The sequence below is a fragment of the Vicia villosa genome, linkage group LG1, assembly GCF_029867415.1.
Source record: "Vicia villosa cultivar HV-30 ecotype Madison, WI linkage group LG1, Vvil1.0, whole genome shotgun sequence".
Classification (NCBI taxonomy): domain Eukaryota; kingdom Viridiplantae; phylum Streptophyta; class Magnoliopsida; order Fabales; family Fabaceae; genus Vicia; species Vicia villosa.
Window position 1 is genome coordinate 240428221 of NC_081180.1, and position 25789 is coordinate 240454009.

The window sequence follows — 25789 nt, forward strand, 5'->3', positions numbered from 1 at the left end:
TTTTTATGCTTCCTTTGATGAAACACTTTGTTTAATTTCATTTATTGTACTATTTTCTTATTACTTTCATTCAAACCTTTTTGTTATTAAAGTTTGTGTTCACTTTGTCTTCATTCAAACCTTTACATTCAATCTGCACACACATTTTCTTGTACACGTGTTTTGTAGAGATTTCTCTCGAGATTTTTCGAGTTAATCTCACAAGCAAGGTAAACTCGTGATTATTCACTAAAAACACTTGGAAACACCTGGGATTTGGGGTGGTGGTGCGAGCCTTAACCGTATAGATGTCTCGCACTATCGTTTCCCTATATAAGGATTCAAACCCTCGATGAGGTATGGGGGGAAAACTGCTCGCGAGTGTGTAGCTTTCATCTGAATCAAGCGCTATATTCTCTTATCGGGAGAAGTTTCATTCATATCCTCTACAAAAAGGAACGATATTAGAGCATATAAGATAATAAGTAGTGGATCAGATTAAAAGGTATTCTTCCATACTATAAAGCATACTCAAGTACTTCTTTACCCCATCAATGTCTTTACTATCCTGGATGATTAGAGTACAAGAGTTCAGAGTCCTGAAGCATTTCAAAATCTGAATCACCTCTTGGTCAATAAGGGAAAGAACACTTGGATCCACCCCTTTGATAAGCCGAGGATCTGGCATCCACGATATAGGAATAAATAGGCTACCCCTCGCCCCTGTATTCATTGGAGAGGCATTGCCCCACTCTCTCACTCGCACCGGCCTATCTTTCCAATCCTCATAAGGGATCACACAGAATTTATCAAGCACCTGCCTTGTAGGGAGCATAATGTTACCAATCATTATTAGGAAGAATTTATGCGATAAAGAAAGAGAGGAACACCTAGATAATAGGGGGGACACCTAGATTACAACATATTATCTAGAAAGCCATTAGCATACTCCATATGCTAGGGGTGGTATGAGAGGGGGGTGAAATTGACAGTCGTGATGAAATCTACCTCAAAAGAAGAAAAAGGGACCAAGACTACCAACTTGTAAATAACAAGTATGTGAACAGAGATGTAAGGGACAAATTGCTCACCAGAGGTGTCAATATTGGCCATCTCTATTTCTAAACAGGGCTCCAATATCTCATCCTCCTCACGTCTTGTATTGAAAAACCTAATGTCGTGGTAGAACCAGCTGACCATGTTAGAATTGGAGTATAAGGATACAATGTCTCGAGCATAAATATGCTTTATGTTCTTACCCATTTTTACTTCGGGTGTAAAAGCAGAGATGGTTGTGTTTTTGCCATAGGAAGAGAAATGAATTTTCACCCTCCTCTTATTTCCTCCTCCAAAGTTATATTAGACCAATGTCTTTTTTTGGAAGAGGAAAAATAGAAAAAAAGAGGGAGAAGCGAAAAGGATTTTCCAGGGTAATGTATCAGTCTCCTTATAGGAATCCAATAACATAAGCAATATATCAACCAAATGGGATAACTTCCGCGAGGAGTTGAAAATTTGGTATACATGGAAGACCCGTGTAAGAAAAAGAGGCCAAATTGGTTTTCCTAAGAATGCTATCATGAGTTGCATATTAAATGCTACCCACAATCTTTTTCACTAAAGCACTCAACCTTTCAAAATTGATTGACGTTTTGACGTCTCAGAGATCAATCAAAAGAACTTGGCATATCCCAATACCACATGGCTATCCATGAAACACCTAGCTAGAAGGAGGGACTCGCCCTAAGCTAAGGGACTCACCTTCCTTCAATAGACGGCCTTCAGTTGAGGGACTTTCCCTCATATCGAGGGACTCACCTTGCTTCAACATGTGACCTTCAGTTGAGGAACTCGCCTCCCCTCAGGGCAGATGTTGAGATAAGCCTTAAAACACTTCGCCCTTTTACAAGCTTTCATGCATGAGGGGCTGTATAGTGTTATATTTGTGAGAGTCCTAAATAGAGGCGACTCTAGAATCCTCGCCCAATAAGGCGTTGTCCGGGCGCTACCTTTACATAGTATTGGTTCTCGCCCTTGGGACAAATGTTATGTATAATGTTGTTATCTCCTCTCTAAGTCATATCAAAATGAGTCATTCCACGATTCACTTGATAATAAGTGGTCAACAGTCTCCCCTAATCAAGGGGCTATAGTTACCACTTTAGGGTTTACTAAACCTCAGGCCTAAGAGCATGTATATATACCTCTACCTTGATGGAGAAGAGACAAATCATAACTTGACGATTATATCGCATAATACAGAGCCTCTCACGTGACCCGGTCTCTCTTATAATCATATACACCATAAACATCACCATACATGGCCTCACGCCGCTGCGGGCTGGCCCTAACCAGCCTAAGTGTTATAAACCTACCAAGGCCCTTGAGTATCCTCTACCTTTGTAGGAATACCACACATACCTGTACTTTTTGATTATTACACTAGAAAATATGGATTCAACGGTCCACTATCATGACTAGGTGGGCGATTGTCATTCTTGAGAAACCTTAACTACAAATCTATTGGTCTATATAAATACCTCATCCATAGTATGAGAAGCAACTCAAATATACACACAAAATATCTTAAAAATACAAAATTTCTCATCTCACGCGAGGTTACCATCTCCTTATTGCAATCACCTCAAAATACTGTTTTTCATCACCGTAGGTAGATTTTAAACCACAATATTTTTTTAAATATCTAAGTACCACGCGTTTGTAACTTTTTTTTGACAAGTGCAAAATTAATAATTTTTATTCAAAACACGTTTTATATACTTAATTTTAGGTTCAATTTATTTTTGTATAAGTATATTTAAAAATAAATCACTGTATATTTCATAATCAACTCAATTAAAAAAGTGTACATTTTGTTTTTATTTTTCTTTCTAATAATGAGACGATAGATGAAATATCAATTTTCTTTTACCAGCATATATTATAGACGGACACATGTATGTCATTTTGCTTTTATTTATTGTGTTAATGCGTGTAGCCACTTTAATAAATATGTCGGCAACTATCTTTCATTGTATCAACACAGATAGGTTAAGTGTGCATGTGAATGAATAGGAAAAGGGAACCATAAAGGACTTGAGAGATCCCATCACTCGATTCTAAATAGCACCAACTACTTGCCAAAGTTAATAAACTCTCACCTACCACTTGTGTGTCCAATCCAACCACATCTTAAATAGAATAAGTGAGTACCGAAGAACACAATCACAATATATATTCATTATCTTTCATCTCATGCAACTTCACTTCTTCTTCACAATCTCGTATCTGATCTCTCTCCCTATTGCTTCTCTATAATCACTTTATAGTTGATAATACTGTAAGTAGTATGGTGCATTACTGTAAGTAGTATGCAACTTTATCAAAAAAATTTTTTTCTTTGAACTTGAGTCCAAATTTCTTTATGTTAAGTTAAAATTTATTTTTATTTAATATTAACCCATTTACTAACATGTGATTATTTTGCCATTTTCAGTGCAAGTGTTCTAAATTTTGGAGGTGTAGAAACTATTAAGTGGATGGCAAGTGATTATTTTGACCCATTGGTTTGCTTTTATATCAACTGTGATTTCTTTGATTAAACTGCGCTGCGTTAAGGTATTCTAACATATTATTTTATTATTTTCTAGCATTTCAATTAAAACACAAAAGATATTATCTAGGGTTTTATGTCAAAGACAAAATTTCTTGTATAAAAAAAGTATATTTGCCGGAGAAAAATTCCCTCACAATAACAATTTCCTAAAAAAGACACAAATATGGAGTGATTTATCCTCCCAAGTTTGAAGGAGGAAAATTTAAAATTATAATTTCTGCTTTTTGAGGGATGAACCTAAGCACTTAAATAATTTTAATATTAAATTTGGATATTAGAAGGCTAACCTATAGTTTTAAAAATAAATAAATATTTTAAATATAATATAGTGTATTAACACATCTATAATAATTTATAATATGATATAAAATTAAATAGTATTTATATTAGTATGTTTGAGTTATATTGAAAAAATTTAGATTTTTTTACCAAAGTGATCCATGATAAATTTATATAAAAAAAAAAAATCTGAATTTCAAATGGTCAGTAAATTGGCTGTATTAATTTTTGAAACAATGTTTCTAAAGAAATTCTAATTGTAGAATCACAAAATTATTTATAATAGGATTATATAATAAAATTACTTTTTTGATCTGAACTAATTTCTAATTTCTCTAATAGGCGATGGTTTTATCCGCGTAAAATTTTAAAAACTCTATCTGTAACGAGTTTCCAACTATAGAATTACAAGATAATTTTTTATATATTAATAAAAAATAATATTAATTAAATTTTAATTTTTTCAGTCGACATTTTTGTAATATAGTATAGAATGATGGGAGAAAAGTCTTCTTATCAGTAAAAATTATATATAATACTTTTAACAGTATCACGTAACATCAAAAGAATTTTTTTTTTAAATAACCATGTTTTTAATAAAAAATACAAAAAAAAAATTAAGTTTTCATATTATTTACCAAAGTGTTTAGGTTTGGAACTCCGTAAAGGTGTATGCGCCATGTAAGACCCGTAATTTTATAAATAAATTAATATTTTAAAATTATAGTATATTCGCACCTCTATAATATATTTTTGATCAAATATATAGTTAAATAGTATTTATACTAATAAAATCTTAGAATTTTATTTCATTAGTAGTTCAAGACATAAGTTTCTTAAAAATCTCGAATTCAGTCTCTTTAATGTTCGGTAAAATTAGCCGCTTTAATTTTTTAAAACAATTTTTTTTATTAAACTTTATCGACAGAACCACAAAATAATTTCGATAGAATAGTAAAAAGATAATAATAATAAAAATAATAAAATTTTATTTTTTCTCAACATATATTTTTATATATATATATTGCAGTATAGAATAACCGGAAAAAAGGGTTCAGTATCGGCAAAAATTATTTCGGACATTTTTATCAGTGTCACGTAACACCGGAAGTTGCACTTATAATGTAAATTAAAACAAAATATTGCCGGGAAAGATATCTACTGCTAAGGATGAATAATGATGATGAGAGTAATTAAATTATGAAGTGATGGCTAATGATGATTTTATGTCGGCATGTAATATTGTATCATATCGTAAAAACAACGTTTAGAAATTTTTACTGATATGACTATTGCCAAGATGGTACATAAGGCTATGAGGTATCTGTATGTTTTCAAATTGTACAACAATCTCCAACTACACACTTCCATCTAAGGTGCAAGTACGACCAACAGATTCTAACGAAATTTCATTTCCCACAAAAGTTGTATTTGTAAGGGCATATCTCTATTTTATATATTTCTCTCAAAATATATATATATATATATATATATATATATATATATATGTATGTATGTATATGCTTACGTGTTTATTTTGAAGGTGAATACTTGTGAAGGTGGGTAAATGTTATATAAATATATTTGTACGAAATTTTGATGCATGAGGTAAGTTATTACATATGGGGATGTTACCCATATGTTGAAATTCATAGATGGAGAATTGTATGCACATACATTTCATGGTTACGTGGCTACCAGAGAGGAGTCACGAGGTGCACACCGGAGAGGTGGCACGAGGTGTGTGTCCGAGAGGGAACCACCTTATCCCGATGTGGATCATTGAGTTTGATTGATGGATAGATACCTATCACCTTAGTGGTGCTAAATCTTAAAGCGATACCACGACCCTTTGCAAAGGGATTGATATTCCGGAATCATATGCATCGACATATAGACATTGCATTAGGAATGAGTCTTAATTATGCTATATGTATTATTGTTATAAATGTGTATATACATGTGTTAGAATGAGATCTCTAGCCATGTATAATGTATCCTCTGTTTTTGCTTGTTGCTCCGCTCTTGTATATTTGTTATTTTTGGATTGATGACCCTTTCAGTGGTTTGTGTGGGAAATATGCCAATAGATCATGTCACTCCCAGGATACAACGAGATGCCGCCGTCGAGGACGACGGAACTTACTTTCCCTGAAGCATGGACAGACACGTCCTGGGGATTTGACCCGGCCTCTAGACGACTCACGTTCTCAGGGAACGTGTTAGAGACTACTACCATCGTAGGACAGGATCCGAAGACGACCTACTCCCGCAGGACCGTGAGCTTTCAGATCCCAACTTCCTTGGTCATTACTAGCTTCCTCTTTGGAGTGATTGACCGCTTCGGATTGTTGATTCCCCCTCCAGCCCCACCTGGACCCGCATATACCCCAGTCATGGGAGGGGGCCATTCTTTCACGATATACCTATGCCTCCCTTAAACTTAGAGATGTCGTTAGGGCTACCCTCGATGATTCCTCGTGACATTTTTCCCGTGGGCGAGTTACCTCATCTTGATTCGACACACGCGCCATCATTGGAGGATGATATAGATGGAGCAGAGGACGATGACGATTATGATCCTCCGAGCATGACTACGACGAGGATGGTTCCGATCATACATTGTCGAGCGCCTGTAGGGGATTATGTGGAGCTGGGGCAGGGGAGTATTGTGGATGTCGATAGATTTAGATCAGCGTAGTTAGGGACTAGACGGTAGTAGCATTTAGTACTAGATGGCGGGTTTCTATATGAGTGGCTCGAGATTTTCTTCCTGGGGCTGTTCTCCTGCGTGAGTGTCTGCCGGGGACTTTTATTCTATCACTTTATGGGTTGTATTTCCTAACCACTATTCGTACTTATATCTTGTGACGCTATGTCGAGTTTATGCTTAGTATGGTTATTAAGTTTTAATCTAGTTTAACTAATTTCCCTTTATAAAATCTAGTTTGAATTCTTAAAACCAATCTAAATATAAAATACACTATATTCTTAAATAAATAAATAAAAGGACACTATTTCTCACAAGGAAAACCATTAACTGATTTAGTTGTGGAAATGATCCATTTTTTTAATTCACTCTTGTTGTTAAAAATCGGGGTGTTACATAGTGGTATTAGAGCTTAGGTTATCTGGAGGACTGAGAGTTTAGTACTCTAAAATTATCACATGCTTGAGAAAATTTAGAACTTATATCCACATTTTTAGGATAGTTAAGAATTGACATCCACTCATTATTTAGGAGTAAGATATTGGAAGTTCTCTTGAAACAGGTAAGGAGAATTCTAATTGGGTGTTGGTGTTGTAGGAAAACAATGCCTCCAAGACGTGACAATACTAACAACCATCAGGTGGATCAAATGGCCCAAGCTATGGCCAATATGGCAGCCTCTGTCACCGCTCAAACTGCTGCTAAGAACCTTCGAGATTTGGAGAAGCGGGACAGAGAGATAAGATCCACAGAATCAAGAGGATTAACAGATTTTCTCCGCCACGATCCACCTAAATTCCAAGGAGTGTTAGACGCTGGCCTAAGGATCTAGAGGGGGGGTGAATAGATCTCACAGAGTTTTTCGTAGTTAATTGAACTTTAAGCGAAAGCGGTTCTGAATCGACTCGCGTCTATTCCGAACCACTATTGAAACGATTGTATATGTGTTAAAACCACTAAATAGCTTGAGATAAACGATAAGAGAATACCCTATAGAATCAATATGTCGCTCTAATGAAAATCGATTAACTTCTTATATGATGAACGATGTTTGCAATGCAGTAATAGTGAAAGAAGCGAAAACACAAACACTTGGTGATAATGATCAAATTGATAGTGATTCAATGTGTGATGAATTGTGATGTTTATACAAGTTCTTAATTCACAATTTTAACACTTGAATCGTTGATCAATTTGCTATTATAACCAAATATGAACAGAACGTAAATAAAAAGATAAAAGCGACAAGAACACGATATTTGTTTAGGCAGTTCGTCGATCGTCCTCGCTACGACTACGTCTGCCCCCAATTCCAAACTGAAATTGGGAAATCTTCCATTAATGTTGAAAGCAGTTTATACAAAGAAGATAACAAAGCGATAAACAATAAACCAAATTTGTCGATCCTTTGAATCTTCTTCCCCCTTAATCTTGAGCCAGATCAAGGTCTTCCAAGAGCTTCACTTTGATCCCTTTCTGCAGTGTCTTGAATTGCTCGAACACTTGTTCTTCAATCTTCACACTCAGCTGGATCCTTGATGAAGCTTCTTGATAAAACCCCCAAAATTCACCTATCTTGGAGGACAAAACCCTCAGATTTTATTCACCAAAAACCCCACAAATCTTCACCCACTAGGAATCTTCAATTCCGTTCCATGGACGTTATCGAACTCGATCACTAACCCTCAACACAAGAATGATTATGTGTAATTGTGTTGGAGATGATGAAGAACGAAGATGAGAAGCCTTTGTGTATCTTTTAGTTGTTGGTGTTGAGAAGCAATAATGAACCTTGGACAATATATATGAGAGCTTATCAGTTGGAGCAGAGAAAACCAGAGATTTTGGGATTTTTGATCAAATAGGTCGACCTCTTGTAGTGCTTAGGTCGACCTAACAGAGCTGCATATCCTTTGGATGTCATTTGTTCCCAGTTAGGTTGACCTGTTAAAGAAGTAGGTCGACCAGAATCCACTTCAGATGCGTTTTGGGAACCTTTCTTCAGATTAGGTCGACCTAGTTGTTGTGTAGGTCGACCTAGCAGAATGATATGTAAATTTCTTCATTTTAGGTCGACCTGTGTTGGGAGTAGGTCGACCTGACTGCTGTTTTTCTGAGTTCCTCTTATTTTGCTTGTGTTGAGTCGACCTATATGCATAGTAGGTCGACCTGCTCTGTCATGAGTGACCAATGCTTGCTTTTCTTTGAGTTCTTCTGCTTGTGCCTTGTTGCTTGTATGCTTGTTGAGTTTGCCATGAATCAAAAACATCTTTGTGAGATGTGGTCTTGTATTCACATACTCCCCCTTTTTGATGATGGAAAACCGGTAGTAGAAGCTTTGGCACTAAGTGGTAAAAGCTCCCCCGTACACTCAGCATCTATTCACTCAGCTGAGCTCCCCCGTACACTCAGCATCTATCTCCCCCTTTGACAACATCAAAAGAGATACAAGAAAACAGAAGAGGAGAGTAACAAGAGAAACATAGATAAAACGCTAGCATTCATAGTATAATAGATAAAAGGTAGATAGTCATAACATGAGAGCCAAACATGTTTAAAGGTACACTTTAACATACATGATAATCCAAGAGACTAACAAAAAAGGCACAGTACGACAATATGTAAGAATATAACATAATGATAATGAAATGAAATGCAATAATATGATGATATGATGGAGAATGCATCCTAACGCCTGCCCCTTCTTCCTCTTCCTCTTTGAAATGTATGAGGACGATCCTCTTCAACTTGTTCCAACAAATCAAGCACAGATAGATTGAGAGTGTTGAAGCTTTGGCTTATGTTGGCATGACGATGCAATGCCGTTTCCTCAAACTGATTATATCTTAGAGTCGAGTTAGAGGAAAAAGTCTCAAAATCGCTTTTGTGGTCTTGAACCAAGCTGTACAACGATTGATATTGTCTTTGTTGTTTGTCATAGCGATCTTGTTGGAGCTGTTGCATTTGTTGGAATTGGAGCTGTTGTGTGTCGAAGTGTTGTTGTTGTAGGAGTTGCATATTCTCTAACATGGAAATGATGTTGGTTTGATCCGGCGGAGGCGGAGCCGTGTATCCCCAAGGGATATCCTCTTGTTGTGGAGGAACATATCTCCAATTTGCATCCGTATCTTGTGCAACATCTTCCATGTGATGATCATCATCATTTGCATTGTCTTGATCAAGTCCTTCTTCTTCATTACCTGCATTGTTTCCAAACTCCGTGGGATCATCATAATTGTAAATAATCTTCCCGGTTCCCTTTTGAATGAGATAGTAGGTTTTCCTAACTGGATTCCAATGGTATCCCATAAGATTCAAGGTGGTTTGTGAGAATTCTTGAGATTGGTGTATGCTGATGTAGTGTAAGTGATCAAGCCGCATGCCGAAATGATTGACAATTGTTTGAATGATTGATCCATAACACAGGGCAGTAGTTTTCTGTTGGACCTCATGAAACTTAGCAGCTAGGAAGTAAGGCCAATGTATACGCATTCTGTTTTGCAGCAGATACATGAGCCCAACTTCATTCCTTTCAATTCTTGAGTACCCTCCTGCTCTTGGTCGAATGATTCTTGAGATGACCCAATTTAGGAGCCTAGGATCTCGCTTCAGGTGACCGGCTGTTATTGTTTCATTAGGTTTGTCAAAGACGGAAGGGTCTTTGAGGATAGATTTCATGTAGGCCACATGGTCATAGTTTCCCGGTACATCCCCGTCTTCCATACAGAATTCATCACCTACAATTTTGAGACCAAAGATACTAATCCAAGCCCGTTTGTCAACAACATGCGATCTAGAGCCCATTTTGAATCGAAAATTACAACCATCCCCTTTTGTAAATCCTGCATAGAAAGCCCTGACGGTATTTTCACAGTACGGAGTATCACATTGCACTAAGGGATGAATATTTTGATGTTCAATCAAAGCAGCGACATCGGGGATATGCATGTTTTTGACAAGATTTGGATCATAGGTATATTGCTTAACAATTTTTCTTTTCATCTGCCATTTCTCAAAATTTTCCCTACAATCAGGATGAACAAGAGCACTTACCGGTTGAGATGATGAACCAGAGGCAATTTCCTTTCCCTTTCTTGATTTTGGAGGCATGGTTGTTGAGTAGTAGAGTGAGAGAGATGATTTGTGACAAATTTTGTGCTTGAGGAATTAGGGTTGGCCGTACAAGTGATATGCAAATGAGCAAAAGAGGTAAAGGAAATGGTTATGTATGAAAGGGGATGGGTCGGGTCGACCAACAGACCCAAATTTGGGAATTTTTGAAGCAGTAGGTCGACCTAATTTAGGGCGTGGTCGACCTAACAGAGAAGCCTTTAAAAAATTGCAGATTAGGTCGACCTAAAGGGAGGGTAGGTCGACGTAACTGGGCATTTTGGCTGGTATGCTGAAAAATGACTTGTGTAGGTCGACTCAAAGGCAGACTAGGTCGACCTAAATTCCCAAAATTTGTGAAAATGCTCTATATGAGATGTATTTATGTCTAGATACTTGCTTGTATGTTTAGAATATGATATGCTATGATTAAAGATGAAACACATACATGAGCAAGAGAGATATATGTATGAAGTCACTATACGCATGTTAATTGATAGCATATTATAGTATCAATGATATTTTTGGAAGTGAACAACAATCACGTTACCGCCTTCTCAATATGTAGGTGTCAACTTTAGTGGTAGCCTTTAGTCAATGTGGAATGATGCCTGGCTTGATAATGAACTACCTTTACACTAAGAGAAATGTTAGCTTAAAAAAAATATAGATATAAAGTAAAGGAATAACATTAATAGAAAAACAAACGTAATTAGCCCAAATTAGAGATATCGAGTATCCGTAATTCCCTACGAATGTTGAAGTATTGCACCGTTGCTAGAGGTTTGGTGAAGATGTCAGCTAGTTGCTTCTTGCTTTCTACATGTTCAAATGTAACGTCTCTTTTCTCTACATGATCTCTTAGGAAGTGATGCCTTATTTCAATATGCTTGGTTCATGAGTGTAAGACAGGATTTTTACTCAAGTTTATGGCACTTGTGTTGTCGCACATGATAGGTATACGATCAAGCTTAATACCAAAGTCAAGAAGTTGTTGCTTGAGCCATAATATCTGCGCACAACAGCTTCCGGCAGCTACATATTCTGCCTCAGCAGTAGATAATGCAACCGATACTTGTTTCTTGCTATGCCAACTTATCAACGAATTTGAGAATAGATGACATGTTCCACTGGTGCTTTTTCTATCGGATTTGCAGCCAGCAAAATCTGAGTCGGAGAATCCTACCAAATAGCACTCATTTCCCTTTGGATACCATAGGCCATATGTAGTAGTTCCGCGTAAATATCTCAGAATTCTTTTGACAGCTTTTAAGTGAGATTCTTTTGGACAAGATTGATATCTTGCACACATACACACACTAAACATAATGTCTGGTCTTGAGGCAGTAAGATACAATAGTGAACCTATCATGCCTCGGTACAATTTCACATCAACCTCTTTACCTTTCTCATCTTTGTCTAGGTTAGTATTTGTTGCCATAGGTGTGTCAATCTCCTTCGCTTCACTCATTCCAAATCTTTTGAGAAGCTCTGTACAGTATTTAGTTTGACTTACAAATGTTCCAAGACTGAGTTGCTTGATTTGTAGGCCAAGGAAGAAATTTAGCTCACCCATGAGACTCATCTCAAATTCACTCTGCATAAGCTTAGAAAAATCTTTGACAAGTTTTGCATTAGTAGATCCAAATATAATATCATCTACATAAACTTGGACTAAGAGAACATCTTTATCTTTTCTTTTGATAAAGAGAGTAGTGTCAACTTTACCCCTAGAGTACCCTTGACTAAGAAGAAATTTGCTCAAACGTTTGTACCAAGCCCGAGGGGCTTGTTTAAGACCGTATAGAGCACGTTTCAGCTTATAAACATGAGTTGGATACATGTAATTCTCAAAGCCGGGTGGCTGAGCAACATAGACTTCTTCATTTATATAGCCATTTAGAAAGGCACTTTTAACATCCATTTGGAATAGTTTGAAGTCTTTAGAACACGCATAGGCAAGTAAGAGACGAATAGCTTCGAGACGTGCTACATGAGCGTATGTCTCTTCATAATCAATACCTTCCTCTTGATTATAACCTTGGGCAACTAATCTAGCTTTGTTTCTAGTAATAACGCCGTTTTCATCAAGTTTGTTACGAAAAACCCATCTAGTGCCTATTACTTGATGATCTCCCGGATGAGGGACTAAGTCCCAAACATCATTCCGTTTAAATTGGTTTAATTCTTCTTGCATGGCCATTAGCCAATGCTCATCAAGTAATGCGTCCTTAGCGTTTTTCGGCTCAACTTGTGAAACAAAAGCAAAATGATGACAGAAGTTACTTATCTTTGAGCGTGTTGTAACGCCCTTTGAGATGTCTCCTATTATGTTGTCAATTGGATGGTCTTTCACATTTGTTCAGGCCTTAGGAAGTTCTTCATTGTTTGAGATGCTTTCTTTTTCACTTTCATCATGAGACTCATCTTTCTCTTTCTCAGCATCTTTCTTTACAATATTTTCATTCTCGTCTTCCTTATCTTGGACAATGTCTTCAGTGGATGGACCTGCACCATTAAACAAAAGACCTTTCTCGACATATTTTGTATAAGATTCATCAAAAGACACGTGTACTGACTCTTTTACTATAAGTAACCTTTTATTATATACCCGATATGCTTTGCTAGATTGTGAGTAACCAAGGAAGATGCCCTCATCAGCTTTAGCATCGAATTTGCCAAGATTATCCTTACCATTGTTCAAGACAAAACACTTGTAACCGAATACATGGAGATGAGATACATTTGGTTTTCTACCTTTTAGTAATTCATAGGGAGTTTTGTTCAGTATAGGACGTATTATTATCCTATTCAAAACATAACATGCGGTGCTAATCGCGTCAGCCCAGAAATACTTAGGTAGACTACCCTCATTCAGCATTGTTCTTGCCAACTCCTCTAGAACCTGATTTTTACGTTCAACCACACCGTTTTGTTGTGGTGTTCTAGGAGCTGAAAAGTTATGCTCAATTCCATGTTTATCACAGTATTTTTCAAAAAGATAGTTTTCAAACTCTCCACCGTGATCACTTCGAATTGCAATTATTTTGGTGCTCATTTTATTTTGACATAATCTTGCAAATTGTGTGAAAGCTGGAAAAGTTTGATCCTTACTAGGTAGAAAGATTGTCCAACAAAATCTAGACTAATCATCGACAATGACAAAACCATAGATGTTTCCACCTATGCTTTTAGTCCTTGAAGGGCCAAAAAGATCCATGTGAGGTAGTTCAAGAGGGCGTGATGTTGAAACCACGTTCTTTGATTTAAAAGAGATTTTTGTTTGCTTTCCCTTTTGACAAGCATCACATAGATGATCTTTTGAAAACTTCATTTTAGGTAAGCCGATTACTAAATCTTTTGTGACAACTTTATTAAGTAAGTCAAAATTTATGTGGGCGAGACGTCTATGCCAAAGCCATGAGTCTTCGCCTAAAGCAACTAGACACTTGGTACTAGACTTGGATACCTCATCCAAGTTTAGCATATAGATGTTGTTTACTCTTAAGCCATTAAACATAATATCTCTTTTCTTAGTATGTTCTATTGTGCAGCCAGAATTTGTAAACATTACTTTAAAATCTTTGTCGCACAATTGACTTATACTTAAAAGATTATGCTTAAGGCCTTCTACTAGCAGTACATCAGTTATAGTAGTGGTAGAGGGGTTACCTACACTTCCTTTACCAAGTATGGCTCCCCGATTGTTATCTCCATAGGTGACATACCCCTTTTTCTTTGCGTGAAACTCAACGAAAAGAGATATGTCTCCCGTCATGTGTCTTGAACATCCGCTATCAAGGAACCACAACCTTTCGGCAATGTCAAGACACTTTTCCTGCAAAATTAATTTAGAGAGGGAGGTCCCCAATTTTCATTGGGTCCTTGGTAGTGAGTACATAATTTGTTGCACTTGGGAAACCATTGGAATACTCCTTTAGGAACTAAAATCCTCCTAAATTTGCATTTTTCAATGGTATGACCCTTTTTGCAACAATAATGACAGGTAATATGATGAGAATATGCTGTTTTGCTAGTTGATACTTTTGGTACAAAAGTGTATTTACTATATAAAGGAGTATACGATCTTTTGAACTTATTTGGATCAACCGCAAAAGTCACTTTTGGTTGTAGAGCCTTGTCTAATTTGGCTTTTAGATCTCTCACTTCTTTTTGCCAAATGTGACATGTCTCACAACCAAACCATGATGTAGGATCTATTTCAACTTTATCCTTTTGAATGTCTAGCATAGATTGTTTTAAAGCTTCCATATCCTTTTCGGTTTTCTCAACTTTTGATTCAAGATATGAAAAGATTTTCTTATTTGAGGCCAAAAGTTTGAAAGCTTCAATTGCATCTCTATGTAATTCTTCAAAAGCAAGTTTTAGTTGAGAATGAGATACCTTATCTATGAGTTCAGGTTTAAGATGACTTACAGCTTTCTTTTTCTTGTGTTGATGAGCCATAAGGCATAAGTTTGCTGATTCTTCTTCATCGCTTGATGAGCTTTCACTAGATGAATCACTTTCCCATGCTATGTAGGCTCTTTTAGATTTGTTATGACCTTTGCTTTGGTTCTTCTCTTTTTCCTTCTTAAGATATGGACAATCCGGTTTGTAGTGACCGACTTTCCCACAATTAAAGCAAGGGCCTTTGATTTTTCCTTTGTTGTTGTCATCTTGTTTGAACTTGTTTGATTGCCTTCTATAGTTGATCAAGCCTTTGTCAGAATGCTTTGCTCCATTTTTCTTTAGATATTTGTTGTATCTTCGCACAAACAGTCCCATTTCCTCATCATCGGAGTCTTCGTCATCACTTGTATCACTATCCTCTAGCTCTTGTCTTGAGGTCTTGGAACTTGAAGCCTTTAGAGCTATTGACTTCTTCTCTACCTCTTTCTCCATGTTCTTTTCTTTCTTTGCCCTTTTCTCATGCATGTCAAGGCATTTAAGGTGTTGTTCATGTTCCTCTAGTTTGCCAAATAGAGTGGTAATGTCTAAGGTGTTTAGATCATTTGCTTCCTTTATTGCTGTAACCTTGGGTTGCCATTCCCTGTTCAAACATCTTAAGATTTTGTTAGTAGCAACTGCATTGGAAACAGGTCTATCAAAAGAATTTAAACGATTTTTCAAGTGAACGAATCTCTTCTGCATGTTTTCGATGGATTCACCATCTTCCATGTGGAAGAGTTCAAATTCTTGAGTTAACGTATTGATTCTAGCTAGTTTGACATCATCCGTTCCCTCGTGGGCAACTTGCAATGTGTCCCACATAGCTTTAGCGGATCTACAATGGGAAACTCAATAGTATTCATCAACTCCTAGAGCTGAGATTAGAATGTTTCTCGCTTTCCAATCGTATCCATATCTCTTTTCATCTTCAGCATCCCAAGTATTTTCTGGTTTTGGAACAACTGCACCAGCTGCATTTGTCATGGTGATCTGAAAGGGACCATTGACAATAGCTGTCCAGATGTTCCTATCAATTGCATTGATGTGGACACACATACAATCCTTCCAATAGCCATAGTTTTCACCGTTGAAAACTGGAGCTCTATTGTGAGCCCCTTTAGGTCCGGAAGCCATCTTTCCAATAAGTGTTTCACGTAGCACGGAATAAACCAGAGCTCTTGATGCCACTTGTTAGACGCTGGCCTAAGGATCTAGAGGGGGGGTGAATAGATCTCACAGAGTTTTTCGTAGTTAATTGAACTTTAAGCGAAAGCGGTTCTGAATCGACTCGCGTCTATTCCGAACCACTATTGAAACGATTGTATATGTGTTAAAACCACTAAATAGCTTGAGATAAACGATAAGAGAATACCCTATAGAATCAATATGTCGCTCTAATGAAAATCGATTAACTTCTTATATGATGAACGATGTTTGCAATGCAGTAATAGTGAAAGAAGCGAAAACACAAACACTTGGTGATAATGATCAAATTGATAGTGATTCAATGTGTGATGAATTGTGATGTTTATACAAGTTCTTAATTCACAATTTTAACACTTGAATCGTTGATCAATTTGCTATTATAACCAAATATGAACAGAACGTAAATAAAAAGATAAAAGCGACAAGAACACGATATTTGTTTAGGCAGTTCGTCGATCGTCCTCGCTACGACTACGTCTGCCCCCAATTCCAAACTGAAATTGGGAAATATTCCATTAATGTTGAAAGCAGTTTATACAAAGAAGATAACAAAGCGATAAACAATAAACCAAATTTGTCGATCCTTTGAATCTTCTTCCCACTTAATCTTGAGCCAGATCAAGGTCTTCCAAGAGCTTCACTTTGATCCCTTTCTGCAGTGTCTTGAATTGCTCGAACACTTGTTCGTCAATCTTCACACTCAGCTGGATCCTTGATGAAGCTTCTTGATAAAAACCCCCAAAATTCACCTATCTTGGATGACAAAACCCTCAGATTTTATTCACCAAAAACCCCACAAATCTTCACCCACTAGGAATCTTCAATTCCATTCCATGGACGTTATCGAACTCGATCACTAACCCTCAACACAAGAATGATTATGTGTAATTGTGTTGGAGATGATGAAGAACGAAGATGAGAAGCCTTTGTGTATCTTTCAGTTGTTGGTGTTGAGAAGTAATAATGAACCTTGGACAATATATATGAGAGCTTATCAGTTGGAGCAGAGAAAACCAGAGATTTTGGGATTTTTGATCAGATAGGTCGACCTCTTGTAGTGCTTAGGTTGACCTAACAGAGCTGCATATCCTTTGGATGTCATTTGTTCCCAGTTAGGTCGACCTGTTAAAGAAGTAGGTCGACCAGAATCCACTTCAGATGCGTTTTGGGAACCTTTCTTCAGATTAGGTCGACCTAGTTGTTGTGTAGGTCGACCTAGCAGAATGATATGTAAATTTCTTCATTTTAGGTCGACCTGTGTTGGGAGTAGGTCGACCTGACTGCTGTTTTTCTGAGTTCCTCTTATTTTGCTTGTGTTGAGTCGACCTATATGCATAGTAGGTCGACCTGCTCTGTCATGAGTGACCAATGCTTGCTTTTCTTTGAGTTCTTCTGCTTGTGCCTTGTTGCTTGTATGCTTGTTGAGTTTGCCATGAATCAAAAACATCTTTGTGAGATGTGGTCTTGTATTCACAAGGAGATCTTACTCCCGAGAAGGCTGACTTATGGTTACAAGAAATTGAAAATATATTTGAGGTAATCAATTGTCCTCCAGGGGCAAGGGTGTTGTATGTCGCGTATCTTCTCTTAGGCGATGCAGAGTATTGGTGGAGAAGCACTAGATTGATGATGGAGGGCGCACATGAAGAAGTGAATTGGAAAGCCTTTAAGACAAAGTTCCTAGACAAATACTTTCCCATAAGTGCGAGGACCAAATTGGGAGACGATTTTCTGAAACTTCGACAAGGGGGTATGACTGTAGGAGAATATGCCGCCAAGTTTGAGACCTTATCCAGATATTTTCGATTCTTCAGGAAAGGAGTGGATGAAGTCTACATGTGTCACCGTTTCCAAGAAGGACTTAAGTACGAACTACAAGACTCAGTGGTACCCTTAGGGATACAACGTTTTCAACCATTGGTGGAGAAATGCAGAGAGGTGGAGGAAATGAAGAATAAGAGGATAAATCGCGGGGCGGTCCAGAACTCTGGAGGACCTAATCGTCAAAATTTACAGAATCAAGGACGTATAATAAACAACTAATGCGGCCATACCAACGACCACACTATAACAACCGAGGACCTCAACAAACAGAAAATCATAACACGAAAGGAGGAGGAACTCAAGCTGCCCCAGGGGTACGTTGTTACCAGTGTGATGAAGGTGGGCATTATGCGAATGAATGCCCTAATAGGGGTCCTACCTGCTTCAAATGCAACAAACGGGGTCATATGGCGAAGGATTGCGGAACTCCAAAAGCAGAGTTAGCTGTTAATGCTGTTAGAACCGCCCGACCAACTGCTCAAGGGCGAGTGTATTGCATGGGTGCAGAGGGAAAATCTCCGACCAACAACTTGATCCAGGGGAATTGCGAAATTGAAGGTACCATTTTAACTGCACTTTTTAATTCTGGGGCAACGCATTCATTCATATCCTAGGATTGCGTTGATCGACTGAAAATGATAGTAACCCCATTACCTTTCGACTTGGTAGTGTCTACCCCTGCTAAGGTTCTAACTGTGAACACTGCATGTTTATTATGTAAAGTAGTGGTTCAAGAGAGAGAATTCCTAGTTAACCTAATATGTTTACCCCTACAATCTCTCGAGATTATTCTTAGAATGGATTGGATGTCATTTCATTATGTTATGTTAGATTGTGCTCGGAAGTTGGTTATTTTGCCTGCGCCCGGGGTTATCAAATACCTATCAGCTAACAAACTCAAAGGTTCTCTAAAGAATGGATCTTTTGACCTTTCAATACTTTCTAATATAGAAGTGATTTCCGAATTCAAGATTGAAGACATGTTAGTTACTCAAGACTTTCTTGATGTGTTTCCCAATGAGATTCCTGGTTTACCACCTGTAAGAGACATTGAATTCTTCATTGACTTACACCTGGGAACTGGACCCATTTCCATTGCACCATATCGAATGGCGCCAAAGGAACTCCAAGAACTTAAAGAACAATTGGAAGACTTCATGGAGAAAGGACTCATCAGGCAAAGTGTTTCCCCATGGGGAGCTCCAGTACTTTTGGTAAAGAAAAAGGACGGGCATTCCCGACTATGTGTGGACTACAGGAAACTTAACAAAGTGACTATGAAGAATCGATACCCCTTACCTCGCATTGACAACTTGATGGATCAACTTAAAGGAGCATCCGTATTTTCTAAGATTGATTTGAAGTTCGGCTATCATCAGATCAGAGTAAGAGAAGAAGACATACCAAAGACTGCATTCAGGACTCATTATGGACATTATGAGTACCTAGTCATGCCGTTTGGAGTGACTAATGCACCTGCTATTTTTATGGATTACATGAACCGAATTTTCCACCCATTTCTAGTCAAATTCATTGTTGTATTCATTGATGATATCCTTGTTTACTCTCGAAGTAAAAAGGAACATGAAGAGCATCTACGTCAAGTGTTACAAATCCTGCGTGAAAAGAAGTTATATGCTAATCCGTCCAAATGTGAATTCTGGCTAGAAAAGGTAAATTTCTTAGGACACTTCATATCAAAGGAAGGAATTTCTGTAGATCCAGCGAAGATTGAAACCGTGCTCGCATGGAAACAGCCTCAGACAGTCACTGATATAAGGAGTTTCGTAGGATTCGCCGGATACTACCGATGATTCATTGAGGGATTCGCAAAGATAGTAGCTCTATTGACTCAACTAACTAGAAAGGATCAACCTTTTGCCTGGACTGAGAAGTGTGAAGTCAACTTTCAATTGGTAAAGAAGAAACTTACAACTTCGCTTATTCTGATCCTGCCGCAACCTGAGGAGCCATACGAAGTTTATTGCGATGCATCTCATCAAAGATTGGGGTAGGTGCTGATGCAAAACTGAAAGGCGGTAGCATATGCTTCGAGACAATTGAAGACTCACGAAAGAAATTATCCCACTCATGATTTGGAGCTTGCAGCTGTGGTTTTTGCGCTAAAGATTTGGCGTCATTATCTCTATGGGTGCATGTTCACAGTATTCAGCGATCATAAGAGTTTGAAGTATTTGTTTGATCAGAAGGAATTAAACATGAGACAAAGGAGGTGGATGGAAACCTTGAAGGACTACGATTTCACATTACAATATCACCCAGGAAAAGCAAACGTGGTGGCAGATGCATTGAGTAGGAAAGATGTTCTTGCGACAGCATCACTAATGGCCTAACAACAAGAGCTTTGGGAAACTTTCAGAGACATGCACCTAGACGTAAAATTGGGACAAGGAACTCTTCAATGTGGAATGATCAAGATCTCAAATGGATTGTTGGAAGATATTCGAAACTATCAGAATGATCCGCTCTTGGAAGAGAAAAGAGAATTGATGGTACAAGGAAAAGCACCCGGTTTCAAAGTAGGACCCGATAACATCTTAAGGTACAACGAAAGAATATGTGTACCCAATGTTGCGGGGATAAGGATGCTAATTTTAGAGGAAGCTCACAAGAGAAAACTTAGCATTCACCCTGGAGCAACAAAGATGTATAAAGATTTGAGACAACTATTGGTGGCCAGGAATGAAGAAGGAGGTGGTAGATTATGTAGTGTCATGTTTGACTTGCCAAAAAGCAAAAGTGGAACACCAAAGACCAGCAGGAATGTTGTAATCTTTAGATGTTCCTGAGTGGAAGTGGGATAGCATTTCAATGAATTTTATCACTGGATTGCCAAAAACTCGAAGGATGCATGACTCCATTTGGGTAATTGTCGACCATCTGACCAAGTCTTCTCATTTCTTACCTGTGAGAACAACCTATAATGTAGCCATGTTAACAGAAATTTACATTTTCGAGATTGTTAAACTACATGGGGTACCTCAATTGAATTCACCTACAACAACAGTATTTATACTAGCATCGGAATGGCTCCATTTGAAGCTCTATATGGGCGAAAATGTCAGACGCCATCATGTTGGTATCAAGATGGTGAAAGTATGATTGTAGGTCCAGAAATGGTTCATCAGATTACAGAAAAGGTTAAGAACATTAAGGAAAAGATGAAAGCTTCACAAGACCGTAAAAAAAGCTACGCCGACAAAAGACGTAGGCCGTTGGATTTTGAAGAGGGAGACCATGTGTTCCTCCATGTCACACCTACCACGGGAGTGGGGAGAGCAATCAAAACACGTAAGTTAACTCCAAAGTTTATTGGGCCCTATCAAATAACTTCAAAAATTGGACCTGTGGCTTACCGAATTGCATTACCGCCCTTTTTATCTGGCATACATGATGTGTTTCATGTCTCACAACTACGGAAGTACATTCCAGACCCTTCTCACGTAATCAAACCAGACACCATTCAGCTTAAAGACAACTTATCATTCAAAGCAATACCCGTTAGGATCGAGGATAGGAAAATGAAGCTGCTAAGGAATAAGGAAATTCCGTTAGTAAAAATAATTTGGAACCATGCCACTGGTGATGCAACTTGGGAACTTGAGAGTGAAATCCGAGAGAAATACCCAGAATTGTTTACAGACACGTATATTCGAGGACGAAACTCTTTTAGGGGGGAGTATTGTAAGGCCCGTAATTTTAAAAATAAATTAATATTTTAAAATTATAGAATATTCGCACCTCTATAATATATTTTTGATTAAATATATAGTTAAATAGTATTTATACTAATAAAATCTTAGAATTTTATTTCATTACAAGTTCAAGACATATGTTTCTTAAAAATCTCGAATTCAGTCTCTTTAATGTTCGGTAAAATTAGCCGCTTTAATTTTTTAAAACAATTTTTTTTATTAAACTTTACCGACAGAACCACAAAATTAATTTCGATAGAATAGTAAAAAGATAATAATAATAAAAATAATAAACTTTTATTTTTCCTCAACATATTTATATATATATATATATATTGCAGTATAGAATAACCGGAAAAAAGGGTTCAGTATCGGCAAAAATTATTTCGGACATTTTTATTAGTGTCACGTAACACCGGAAGTTGCACTTATAATGTAAAACAAAACAAAATATTGTCGGGAAAGATATCTACTGCTAGGGATGAATAATGATGATGAGAATAATTAAATTATGAAGTGATGGCTAATGATGATTTTATGTCGGCAAGTAATATTGTATCATATCGTAATAACGTGTAGAATTTTTTGCTGATATGACTATTGCCAAGATGGTACATAAGGCTATGAGGTATTTGTATGTTTTCAAATTGTACAACAATCTCCAACTACACACTTCCAGCTAAGGTGCAAGTACGACCAACAGATTCTAACAGAATTTCATTTCCCACTAAAGTTGTATTTGTAAGGGCATCTCTCTATTTTATATATTTCTCTCAAAAATAAAAATATATATATGCTATGTATCTGCTTACGTGTTTATTTTGAAGGTGAATACTTGTGAAGGTGGGTAAATGTTATATAAATATATTTGTACGAAATTTTGATGCATGAGGTAAGTTATTACATATGGGGATGTTACCCATATGTTGAAATTCATAGATGGAGAATTGTATGCACATACATTTCATGGTTACGTGGCTACTGGAGAGGAGTCACGAGGTGCACACCGGAGAGGTGGCACGAGGTGTGTGTCCGAGAGGGAACCACCTTATCCCGATGTGGATCATTGATTTTGATTGATGGGTAGGTACCTATCACCTTAGTGGTGCTAAATCTTAAAGCGATACCACGACCCTTTGCGATGGGATTGATATTTCGGAATCATATGCATCGACTTATAGATATTGCATTAGGAATGAGTCTTAATTATGCTATATGTATTATTGTTATAAATGTGTATATACATGTGTTAGAATGAGATCTCTAGCCATGTATAATGTATCCTCTGTTTTTGCTTGTTGCTCCGCTCTTGTATATTTGTTATTTTTGGATTGATGACCCTTTTAGTGGTTTGTGTGGGAAATATGCCAATAGATCATGTCACTCCCAAGATACAACGAGATGTCGCCGTCGAGGACGACGAAACTTACTTTCCCTGAAGCATGGACAGACACGTCCTGGGGATTTGACCCGGCCTCAAGACGACTCACGTTCTCCGGGAACGTGTTAGAGACTACTACCATCGTAGGACAGGATCCGAAGACGACCTACTCCCGCAGGACCGTGAGCTTTCAGATCCCAACTTCCTTGGTCATTACTAGCTTCCTCTTTGGAGTGATTGACCGCTTCGGATTGTTGATTCCCCCTCCAGCCCCACCTGGACCCGCATATACCCCAGTCATGGGAGGGGTGCCTGTGGACCTCCGTTTTTTAATTCCGGGCCATACCTCTGTTCTGGAGAGATACGTGAACTGACTCTTTTTTATCGCTTAATGCTTTCGCATTTTGAAAATTCACAGAGTCGCCACCGACCTTTTATTTTATCCAATTAAGGAAAGGTTTATAAAAGAAACAGAAAAAAGACCTTTAAGAAATTCTGGGTAAGGGGGTAGGTTATACAAAAGGAAGGTGTTAGCACCCTTTGTATCCATGGTTATCCATGGGCTCTTAAGTTTGCTTAGCTCACTTGTTTTTCGATCACTTTTCAATTGCTTTAGAATGCTCATATGTGGTTTCAAATACTTTTGTAAATTGAATTTTGTAATGATCCGTGTGTGGATGTATACAAAATGCTTGTTTATCTTTCGAAAGATGTTTTGAAAAGAACGTTAACTTTGTAATAATCCGTGTTTGGATGTATACAAAGTATTGTCTTTTTTGAAAGTTTTGTTTTGAAAAACAACAGTGTATGAGAATTTTGTTTGTTTTGATTTGAGCAAGCAAACTAGGAGGTCTACCTTGAGTTGTAAGGTCTTTATCCTATTTCCTTTAAAAATCTATCCTTTCACCGGATACAAACAAAAGGTTCGATTTTGTACTCGAAACAGTAGAATTTTGATTTTGATTTTGAAAAGAATTAGAAGGGATTACCTTAAAAGGTGCAAGTGTGATTGTGTTTGTATTCAGATATTTTATCTTTGAAGTTAGTGATCTAACGGTTCAATTTTATCTTTGACATACACGCAGTTTATATGTGCTGGAAATTAAAATGCGGAAATGTAAAGTGCGGAAAGTAAATCTACGCTATTACATCGATTGTGCAGGAAATGTAAACTAGCCTATTTACATGAATTTGACATCCTATACATTTATCTAGGAATTTAAATTGCAAGAAAAATAGAAGGCATGTTTTTGGATTTTTTATGATGGATTTTAATTATAATTAATGCATGATTAATTAAATTAAAATGAAGGAAAAAAGATGAAAATATATTTAAACCTAGAAATTAAGTTTAAAATATGTACAAAATATTTGTCAATTAATTTTAAAACAAAACTAATTTTTTTGGAATTTTTGGAATTGATTTGAAATTGATTTAAGTTAATTAAAACATAATTATGCAAATAATTATACAAATAATTAAAACTTAAAGAGAAAATTATTCAAAATATGTACAAAATTAGTTTATAATATATAAACAATATTTTATATAAAGAACAATTTTTTTAATGATTTTTTGATTGGTTAGAATAATTAAAAAGCAAATATATAAATATATACTAATTAATTATGCAAAATATTGAAATTATGAAGAAAAATAAAATATTTTTATTTCAGAAAATAATATATTATTTTAGAAGTCTAAAAATATTTTTTGTGTATTTTTTGGATTTTTAAAACTATTTTTAATTAATTTTGCAAAGAAATTAAAAATAAAAAATAGAAAATAAAAAGGATAGTAATCAGGTGTGAAAATTAAGTGATGTCCATGTTATGGACGTGTGTTTTGATGCGTTGGATTTGTCAAGACCATGATCTGATGGCTGTAAAGGTGAGGGAACATGCTATGATGATGGGTGACATGCGTTGAATTCAAGAGGAATATATTATCCAGACTGGGACCCACGTGCAATTGACCAGCGAATGAGAGGAAGGGAAAGTGCCACGCGAGCGGTCAAACTTTCCACATGCACTATTCATCATCCCTAACCTATTTCCTGCGGATTTTGCTTCAGAAACAGCTGCGACTTTACCTGCGAATTTCGCTTCTTTTTTCATGCTTTTTAAAACCTGCAAAAACAAGGAAATAAATTCTTGCAAACAACCCAGATGGCCTAAGTAAGACCCCCTGAGTTCATTAGTGGCATTAGTTTTTGTTAAAAGTGCTTGGAAGAGGCAACTCGAAGCTTTTCAAGTTTGGACACCCAATAATGGTGGATTGTGTTAGAGGCGTGAAACCTTGCATGATCTACATTGAATCTACTCTAAATGATGTCAGGAACTTAAATCAAAGATTAGATTAAGTTGTTTCACGTGAAAATTTGAAAAAACGAAAGTTATGAAGTTATGAGCATGAAGATTATGATACACGTGTTTAAAGTATTAAGGGACTTGTTTAGTGCACCAATCTTACTCTATGTGACCTCAAAGGATGATTTGAATGATTATTTTGTATT

At 36.9% G+C, this 25789-nt stretch overlaps 1 protein-coding gene and 1 pseudogene across 1 annotated transcript; both read left to right on the top strand.

The window, feature by feature from the left end:
- The first annotated feature begins 3034 nt into the window (after window positions 1–3034).
- Window positions 3035–21224, top strand: LOC131645019 (uncharacterized; annotated as a pseudogene).
- Window positions 21224–22962, top strand: LOC131597496 (uncharacterized). Its single transcript, XM_058870193.1, has 2 exons — window positions 21224–21890; window positions 22832–22962. Exons 1-2 carry the CDS (start codon window positions 21224–21226, stop codon window positions 22960–22962), a joined length of 798 nt encoding a protein of 265 aa, XP_058726176.1.
- The last annotated feature ends 2827 nt before the right edge of the window (window positions 22963–25789 follow it).

Coding starts and splice junctions, on each gene's coding strand:
- LOC131597496 (XM_058870193.1), top strand. CDS start 21,224: ATGGCTCCATTTGAAGCTCTATATGGGCGAAAATGTCAGACGCCATCA. Junction 21,891..22,831: donor GGGGGAGTATTGTAAGGCCC/GTAATTTTAAAA, acceptor TGAAATTCATAG/ATGGAGAATTGTATGCACAT.